Source organism: Vigna radiata, chromosome 4, assembly GCF_000741045.1.
Source record: "Vigna radiata var. radiata cultivar VC1973A chromosome 4, Vradiata_ver6, whole genome shotgun sequence".
NCBI lineage: Eukaryota > Viridiplantae > Streptophyta > Magnoliopsida > Fabales > Fabaceae > Vigna > Vigna radiata.
In genome coordinates, this window is record NC_028354.1 from 19,916,591 (window position 1) to 19,927,069 (window position 10,479).

At 27.8% G+C, this 10,479-nt stretch overlaps 1 protein-coding gene across 3 annotated transcripts; it reads right to left on the minus strand.

The window, feature by feature from the left end:
* Nucleotides 1-7,595: 7,595 nt before the first annotated feature.
* On the minus strand, nucleotides 7,596-8,755 carry LOC106759287 (heavy metal-associated isoprenylated plant protein 21-like). 3 transcript variants are annotated; one of them, XM_022780099.1, is made up of 4 exons: nucleotides 8,599-8,755; nucleotides 8,403-8,478; nucleotides 7,836-8,138; nucleotides 7,596-7,684 (listed from the first exon to the last, which is right to left on the minus strand). In XM_022780099.1, the coding sequence occupies exons 1-3, from the start codon at nucleotides 8,665-8,667 to the stop codon at nucleotides 7,846-7,848; spliced, it is 438 nt and encodes a 145-aa protein (XP_022635820.1). In that variant the 5' UTR covers nucleotides 8,668-8,755; the 3' UTR covers nucleotides 7,596-7,684; nucleotides 7,836-7,845. The 3 variants fall into 3 exon arrangements, with proteins under 3 accessions (XP_022635820.1, XP_014497872.1, XP_014497871.1); XM_014642386.2 differs by having other exon boundaries at nucleotides 7,596-7,693; XM_014642385.2 differs by having other exon boundaries at nucleotides 7,596-8,138.
* Nucleotides 8,756-10,479: the final 1,724 nt, after the last annotated feature.

Genomic DNA, 10,479 nt, shown 5'->3' on the forward strand with positions numbered 1-10,479 from the left:
TTATACTTACTAATAAAAAAGTAAAAACTAACAAACAAAATAGTTTTAAAATTTTATATTCTCGTTATTTGAGTTTAGAAATCTATATTAAACTTAAATTAATAAAACGAATTTAGTGATATATATTATACAAATATAATAATAAACATTGTATAAGTCTAACAATATATTAGACGAATTTATATCTACATTAATTAGACGAATATAATAAAATTGACTGAATATAATAAAATCATTAAACAAGTTTAGCATTACATAACAAAGGAGTTATTTTTATAAAAAAAATTATGCTATCATTTTTTCTTAAATCATTCTAAATTATTATTAGCATTTAATCTGGGTTAACTTTAATTGTTAAAAAAAAAATAAAAAAAAAAATATACGAAAATAGGGAAAGAATTCAAAATAATTAAAATTTTGAGGTCAAAAGTAATAGAAATTACGAACAAAAAAATGAATAAAAATGAAGTAACATGAATTAAAATATTACAGTAAGAGTTACAAATGAAGAATGATTGAATTAGGTGAAGAGGGAGGGAATGCATTAAATGATATATATATATATATATATATATATATATATATATATATATATATATATATATATATATATGAGAATGAGAGTAAAGTTTATGGTTGGAATTTAGTGAAGACACATAGTACATGCAAAGCAACAATGTAACAATTCTTCAAAACAAATAATCATTTCGTTATTCTTTGTCCTGTCCTTGGAAACTTAAAAGAATTTTGGGTTAAATACGTTTTTAGTCCCTATACTTTGGGGGTGATTTTGGTTTTAGTCTCTTTTTCAAACTATAGTACAATTTAGTTCTTCAACTTTAGAAAACTCTGGTTTTAGTCCTTTTTACCAAATTTTTTTAACTTTATTTGTTGTTTCAAGCACGTTTCTCAGTTAACATTGAAGCAAAAATATGTCAAACAGTATAAACAATCTAAATGCTATAATGAAATGTGTTTGAAACAACAAATAAAATTAAAAAAATTTGGTAAAAAAGACTAAAATCAGAGTTTTCTAAAGTTGAAGGACTAAATTGTACTATAGTTTGAAAGAGGGACTAAAACCAAAATCGTCCCAAAATAGAGGGACTAAAAACATATTTAAGAAGAATATTTTTTATCACTTTCACTGCTGAAAATTATTCTTTTTCATATTTGTTTTATTAATAAAATTCCAACTTAAAATATATTTTACTATAAATTATTAGTATGAGTGGTATTGAATCCAATCTTTCTTAAAGTAATATTGAGTTAGAGTTGTAGGAAATAATGTGATTAAGAATGACATTAGGAAATCTAAAGCATAAAAGTATATTATAACCTCATATTATAAAAAAAATAAAAAATCATTCATATATCATGTATATTTTATAAGAATCGAATAGCACCCACAAAGATACATTTATAGTTTTTTTTAACATTTATTTGTATAATGTAAATTTATTAAATGTAAACAAATCATTATACTAAAAGCAAAGAAAATTATATTTTAGACTTAATGATGTTAAAAGAAAAAAAATATATATTTTGGACTAAATAACGTGGATTGCAAATAACCTACAAAATTTAGCATTAGGTTAATTTTTATGTGTTGAATGTGAAACTTTATTTTAAAAGAAAAGAATATATAAAAGAAATAAGAAAAATTTAAATAAAGTTAACTAAAATTAAATAAGTTTTTTCATAAAAATAACCACTGAATTCATTACAAAGGGATAAGATACCAAAAATCCCTATTCAAAATTTCATTCAAAAATGTAAAATCCATATTCTTACAGTAAAGGGTTTATTTATTTTTTTCTTTTCTACATACTATGCTGTAACTATAATCAATACATGTATTAAAATAGTTAAAAATCTGGGTACAGAAGAAAAATAAGAATTATGAAAGACGACATTATGAAATGATTTAAAGACAGCACATGTGTTAGGCACCACCATTTCATTGGCTTATCATTTATGGGTGATGAAGAAAAGAAGGACCTACCCTATAGGTTAGGGACACAAAGCATCTTCTTGGTATGAATCCTCACTGTCTCTCCCATGAACTGTGTAAATTGGAGAAAGGACACTTGGCAGCTATACAACACTTGGACCACTTCTTTAAGATTCCAACACCTAATAAACCAACATCATCAACATTGTCTTCACCCTCCATGATGTTCTTCACCAATCAAAACTAATAGGGTTGTCTCAGTATACCACTGGATAACACAACCCCACACTATCATTCTTCTGTTAAACTCAACTCATGTACACTGCTAAAACTATTTTAATCCCAATCATGTTTTTGCTTCATCATTCACTTTAATTCATTAACAATTATACTCTTTGATGCCTCAAAATTATGAGGATTCCATGCATCAATCTATTCAAAATCTGAGATCTCAATCATTGATGCAAAATATTTCTCAATCCAGAGCATCAGTTCTTACCCTTTTACTTGTAATGAGATAAAAGTTAAAAAGTTTTTCTCAATTTGGTCACTGAGCTAGAAAGAGAGGAATTTTCTTTTATAGCTCTTAAAGTGATTTAGCAGGGTAGCAGATGCAATAAGAATAAAAGAGAACAAAACGTACTGAGATTGGTTTTTACTTTTCCTTTCCGAATTCTAACCTGTACATTCGAACTTTCTAGGTTGATATGTTTCAACAGTACTCAATTATTGTCTTCGTTCTCTGCACAAGGACTTCAGAGTACTGCATAAACACAGTGAAACATTAGGTCGAACAATTTATGTGCACACATGCATTTGTTAGATGGAACTGATAAATCTTCATTCTGCTATGACAGAAATATAATATCCATTTTCAAAGATCACAGTGTGGCTTGTCAGATTAACAAAAGTTTTTTGTCTCTTTCTACATATGAGCTTGTCCACATGTAACAAACAACACCCATTAGCACAATATGATTAATGAAATAATTAGCATAGACTTAAGTATATTTTCATGTAAACACACTCTAGCAAGGGCATAAGCATGTTATGTCAAATGTCCAACAGATGATCACACATTATTGTTATTATAAATTAAAACAAACACCAACACCTGCTACATAGATTCATGACAGCATTCATGTTGAACAAATCAAATATTCAATGAGATATATAGTTACAGAAAAGTACAAGGTAGAACATCTCAACCTTCAGGGTTAAATATGTATTTTCCACTCAAAGTTTTCAAACAGATAAAATTCTTGTTTTAGGCTTTGATTAAGAAAAGAAAGAAAAAAAATATCATCAGTTTATTATTTTAATTTATGCATTCAATATTGTTTTTGTATAATTAAAAATTTATAATATTATTCTTAATACATAAGTTTTATAATAATTTAAATTGATGATAAAGAAATACCTTTTTTAATATATATTTTTAATTTAGAATGAATAATATTCATCGTGATACAATTTTATTTTTGGCTGTTAAAAGAAGAGAATACACATTATTGAAAATGTCTAATTGAGAGATTAAGGGAAACGAGAATCTTACTGTCTAAGTTGTGTGTAAGATTTTTTATTTTGAATTAATGATAGATAAAATAAATTTGTATTAAAATAATAGCAGCAAAAATAGAAAAATAGTAAAAAATTACAAAAACTCAATTGTTTACATATATTTGGTGTAATATGGACCAGGTGCTGCTAAAACAGCCTAGCTTACCTCAGCCCTAGCCTGTATTAATTGTTGCGGAAAGCCCACGTACCAAATCAACTGGATCAACAGTAACCCATGGGCCCGTAAAGAAAAAAGCCCATACCATACCATATCAGGCACTTTCTTTTTGCACGTTCATAAGTTTCTTCTTGTACTCTCATAAAATATTTCTCATTTTGTTCTTTTTAAATTGTGTATTTTAGGTGACAAAATTGAGTTTCGGAGTAGCTAATGTAAAAGTAAAAAAATATGGTATTATGAATTATGAATTAGTAAAAGAAAATTAGTTTCTATATGGTATAATCCATAAGTCATTTGAATTATGAATTAAAAAATTTAAAATTATTTTTAATTTTTGAATTACATAATTTCAAAGTTATTTTTTATTTTCAGACTATGCATTTCTTTTTGAAAAATATAACTTTTAAATTACAGAAATTATTTTATGCTTTCATGCATAGTTTGAAAGTAATTTTTAAGAAAATGTAAGCTTTTTCATCATGTAACAACCAAGAACACAAAGTCAGTTTGCCATTTTGTCCATGATAAGTTTCAACTCAAGATTCTAAGTCAAACGTTAATTTGTTCCCATCATCAATATAATTAGCAAATGTTTCCACCAAAAGTAAGAGCCAGGATTATTTTAGAACAAAATTTATGCAAAACTTGGAGTAGAAAGCAGGAATTTATCAGTTTGAGGGAGGCAAAGAATATCAGTTTAAATACGCAATCTTTGTCTGTTATGAGAAGTGCAGCTTGAAGGAGACTATTACAATATGTCACACTGTACAGCTAATTATTCTGTCAAGTCCGAATTCTTATGCTCCAACTCTATATTACAAGAATCAGTCAAGGATTTGCTCCAATCACTGATTTCTATATGTTCCCTGTCATATCAGAATGTAATGTAACAGTGTTCCCATAAATAGCTAGGAACACTTTTGTTGGTGGTATGTATATATACATCAGTTGTATCAGTTTCACATATACTGTAACACTGATTATAATTTTGTGAAACTAAGAGAACATATGGTTGGTTGTTAGTGGACTTTTTATACGACAATCAAAAACATGTTATGAAAAAAGTTCTTTATCATGCAGAAGAAGCTTCTTTCAGAAAAATGCATCCATTTTGAAGGGTTGAGCTCTTGATGATTGATTTACCTTATGAATAAAGTAATCATGCGTGGCTCTTTATTATGAGAACAAAAAATGGTCAAAAGGGAGAGTGATTAAGTTGGAATATATATTTATGGTGATGCTCAGCGGCTTTGGTTGATTGTGCCAATGCTATATATAAAAAAGCTGGAATATATTTGCTTAGTAGCTACCAAAGCAAAGCATTAAATAAAGCTTTCTTTACCTTCTCTTTTGCATTTGGCTGGTCCTCATCAACATCAGATAAGATTACCATTACAACATATCAGATTCAACTACAGTACCCTTTTTAGTGATGCTGCCTGCATTACTCCATTAATTATCTAACTCATATATATATATTAAACTGAAATTTCAATCACAGAGGGATCTGTGTTCTATAATCTTGTGAGATATAAGATTATTATTTATTAGGGTACATAAAACTATCTCCTTCAGGTGTGAGCTGCAAGGAATGGATGTGAATCATTGGTTTCGCAGGTCACTTTACAGTCTTTTGTATCAATCTTGTTTCTTATGAAACTGTAATGTTGTCAAATATATAAATGATGTTATATGAATACCAGTTTCATTATTCATTCTCTTTTCCTAATTTGATAAGTGAATAGAATTAATATAGTTACTATATTTCTTAATTCTGATGTAGATTTCCTTGACATGGTTACTGATTGGGACATTTTTTCACTGCAATTTACATCATAAGATACCTTTACATATATACACACACAGCTATAGATAAATCGAGAAAGAGAAAGAGTCTTCTTTATATTTCTTTATATAATTTGTATTAATTTCTTTTAAAGCTTGTTTAGTATATAGAACTATTTATACGTAACTTAATCAAACGAGTTATGCTTTTAAAACTAAACTATTTATAGTACATTATAGGTATATAGACCTATAATGGATTTATATAGTAATCAAGAGCAACCCATGCATGATGTTTTGCAATTCATCATAAACAAAATTGAACATGCACTAGGTTATAACTATTTGTATTGTATATATCCTATATAATTGCTTGTCATAAGGATTTAAAGCTTAAACCTATTACTTATAATATTACGTAGCTTTTATCAATGTTCTTAAACCTTTTCTATCTAAACTGATTTTCTATTTTCCAAAAATAGTAATTCTCTGTAACATGCTGAGCCACTTGAAAAATAGTATATGAACATTTTTACTTTTAAAATAATAATATTTTAATACACACAATTTTTTTACATTTATATAATACTATTTTTTATTATTTTTTATTTTTTTTATGATTATTTTACTTTTATAATATGTATTAAATGAATGTAAATATACGTTACTTTATCATTATTTTTTATTTTTCCATAAAAATGAGTGCAATTTTGCATTAGTTTGTCTGATTTTTTGTTTTATAACATTAAAAATGGATTATTTCTACTATATTCTCTTTCCCGAACATGCACCATATACATCTTACCTACGTAACTAAGTAATCTAACATATATAAACTCTAAGGTAGTGACCGCATATTCCGTAGTATTTTTATGAAAAAAGCATTGATGTTTACTTAAAAATAAATACCTCCTTTCAATAATTATTTAATTACCTACATTTTAGATTACACAAATCTTAGTAAGACACTTTATTATAACCTACAAAGTCATTTACCTTAGGGTACAAGTCATGAATATTTAGTGCTATTTTAAAAGATAATATGCGTTATGTGTTGAAAAGGAGTAAAGTAAAAATAACTTAATTAAATCAGGGAAAAGTTAAAAAAAAAAAAAACTTTTGGAGAGAAAGGAGAATAATTAAGCTGGGAAAAAAAGAAAGTGAAAGAGAGAAGGAGAAGGAACCTTCTGGGATTCAACGGATAAAGTGATCCCAAAACGTAGAATAAGTCCACTTGCAAACATTTTTGCAAAGTAACATTACAACATGATAACAACTTTATCACTACAAGATTTCTATTGCAAAAAACAACAATGATTGTTCTGTACCAAACCTTAGGAGATCATGTAATAATCTATACTAGAAAAAAAAAAATTAAAATACGTGGTTCCTTTGTTCAATTCTCATTGTCAAAACTGCTGATAAAAAAAAAGAAAAGAAATCTCCTTGTCAACTAGCACTAAAAGGGTAAGAGTAATATCTTTAGTACAGTAAATATAAACATGAAACATAAAAACTAAGTAAAAAAGCAAATAGAAACATATAGTATATATGAAATATAATGTACAAATAATACATAGTCAATCAAATATATGAAAGTTTCGTGTACGGCAGCATGCAATTCCCTACAAAAAAGTGAAATAAAAATCTGTCTTTTTTATTTTTCATAAAAGTTAAATGTTGTCTTATTCCAAAAGCATGGTACAATAGAAAAAAAAAATGTATATATATACTATTGAGCAACTGAACTGACCAATCCTTGTTTGTTAATACAAGTTCCTTATAAATCGTTCTTTACCTGAGATGTTATGAATGATGCTTTAAATACAGTGAATAATTGTTGTAAAAAAAGGGTTAATTATTGTTGAAGTGAATAGACATTGGCTTAATGAAGGAATTAGGAGTAATTAACAGTGGTCCTTTGCGTTATTCGATTTGTCTGTGGTAGGCAGCAAGAATCAAATTCCCCTCAACACCTTTCGAAAATGATTTCTGCTATTTTATTATACCTTCTAAAGTTTTTGATTGCACTCCAGCGTTTTTCAGTTTCCACGAAGTTTCAATAATTGACGCTATGGCATTCAGAGTTTTGTACTAAAGCACATTAACAAAAAGTAGAAAAAGGATATATATATATATATGTACTGCATACATTCATTGACCCTTCTCCATCACACTTCCAAGCACCAAGTGTATAGAAAAATCTGGTAGATCTTCCACAACAAGAGCCGTGTCAGATCAGAAATTGTTATATGTAATAACATAGAATTAATAAAGATTGATCCAAGTTCAGTTGTATCTCATAACATCATCTAATATAGTTTCTCCATCTGTCAGATATATATTGTTGCTTACATTATGTATTTTACATGATGGAACATGAATTTACGTTGTCTTCACTGAAAAGGGACATGAATTTCTCTTCTGTCTCAGCAGAAGGTGTAAATGTCTGCGCGTTTCGAACATAGCCGGAGGGTGCCCTTTTGTCATAGACGCCGGAGGCATGAGGGTATGTCACCACATGCTGTGGAACATAGGGCCAAAATTCAGCTCTTTTCTTTCCAGTTCTCTTTACCCTATTCAACACCTTGTTTGGATCAACACAACCGTTCACTGTCACCCTGCTTTGCTTTCGGTTTATCTCCACAGATTTTACTCCTGCAACACATCACACTGAATCATTAACCTTCTAGTAAAACTTCTTTTGCATAATGATATATGCTAACATAAGCCTTAGTAGAAATATAAGATTAATGAAATGATTAAGGAAAATCGTTTTCGTGTTCTGATCACAAGTCTTATGAAATAACATGGATAAGATCAATCATTACATTATTGTCAGTTTTAAACTTGGTTTCGACTTTTAAACGATGTATATGATTATGTTATAATAGTAGTAAAAGTTGGATCAGAGGTTAGAACCTTTCATTGTGGCTACTGCATTTCTGACTTTTCGTTCACAGCCATCACAGTCCATTTTGACTTTGATCTCGACTGTCTAAAACGAAAACCAACACATATATGAGTAGCTGCTATGGTTGAGGAATGAAAGTTAGAAAATTGTGGGGGAAGAAGAGAGTATAAAAGAAAATGGTGTGAAAATTATAGAAGTTCCTACCTGCATTGTTTTGGTCTTTGGGGTTGGAACTGTGCAAAAGTTGGAGATGATGTAGGTAAGTGCACCCATTCTTTTCCAAAAAGTAAAGGGCAAAGATGGTGAGAGTGAGAGAGTGAGTGAAAGAGAAGACAGGCACAGATCAAAGATGAGGGTGTGGTGTTTATATAGGAAGCTAAAGATTCACAGCTAGATGGAGAGAAGGTTGAACTTCAAAGTAGTGTCTAGAACATTAAATCAAGGAAAAACTTCTTTTAACAACACTTTTTTAACAACTTTTTTATAACGCATACGTGCAGTTTGTGATAAGTCCGTTTTAAATATTTTTTAAACATAAATTCAAATAAACCAATAAAACAATAACAAGTGTCCCGTTGTCAAAAAAGTTGTCAAAAAATATTGTCAAAATATCATTGTCCTTAAATTAATTACTAACGGATATATCACGAGACACACTTTTACATTTATTTAACCCAGATCATAAGGATAAATGGTCATGAAATTGTAAATTTTTACATTCTTTTAAGAAAAAAAAAATAAAAGATAAAAAATAATAGTATTAAATGAATGTAAAAAATTTAAATGTGTCAACAAATATTTTTATATAATAAAGGGAAAAAAATGTAGTGGAGATAGGTGCCCATAAAGCTAGATTAGTGGTTTATAAGAACATGGAAGATATATGCTTTAAAATTGGTCTTGTGGTGCCATGTTCCTTTGGAAAAATAAACACTTGTTTAATATCTACGCAGAATTATGAAAAGTGATTTTTGGCTGTCTTCCTTTTCTGTCAATGATAAGAATGGCTTGCTTTCCAACATTCCATACATCGATTCAAACTTATACGTTGCGATTTCTTTTGCCAACGTATCCTAAAATATTATTTTCATTATAAAATTATATTTTGATTAAGGTAATGTGTACATCCTAAAATATTGTGTATTGTAATAAAAGTAACTTTTAAACTAAAGTATTTGTTCTCGACTAGTTTTTCACATTAACTAAAAAATTCAATAAATAACTATAAATGGTATGGTCTTAAGGTTGTGTTACATTAGTTTCACATTAATTATAGCTATAAAAATATTCAATACAGATAAAAATATGAAACATATTTCTGTATTTTAAAATCCATGATGTAGTATTAAATTGATATGAACATCAAATTCATGCTAATTTTTTAATTTAATAAAAAATACACAATATATTTACACATGTACACGCATATATATATATATAGCTGACTTTAGTATTTATGTATTATTAGTTAAAATGTTATATACTTTTATTAAAAAAGTATTGTTAATATAGTTTGTAAATAATTATTTTAAAAATTAACAAAGTTACTATAAATAGTAGTTTGCAATTAGATGTGGTGTAAAAGTGTGGTACATGTGGATACATATCTTTTGAGAACTCGTTGTCTTAAAAGACACACCTCCATTACAAGTACAACGAAGTACCTTTTCTTAACATAAGTATGTTCTTCTCCATGACACAACACTGGCATGAAAACGAAGATAAAAAGTATTTATCATAAAGCGAAAAAAAGGTGGTAAAAACAGATAAAATATAAGAAAAAGTCATTTTAACAATTTTTTTTGACAATTTTTTACCATGCATACGTGACTGTCTATGATTGATCCATTTCAAATATTTTTTTAAACATAAATTCAAATAGACTAATAAAATGATGACACATCTCCTGTTATCAAAAAAATTGTTAAAAAAAATTGTCAAAATATCATCATCCTAAAATATATTATGTCCAACACTTTACATATGTCTTATTATTGATGAAGAAGATGAACACATAGTAATCTTATAATAATCATATATGTTTTATATATTATATAATATGACAGTTAAGAAATGACTATTGAT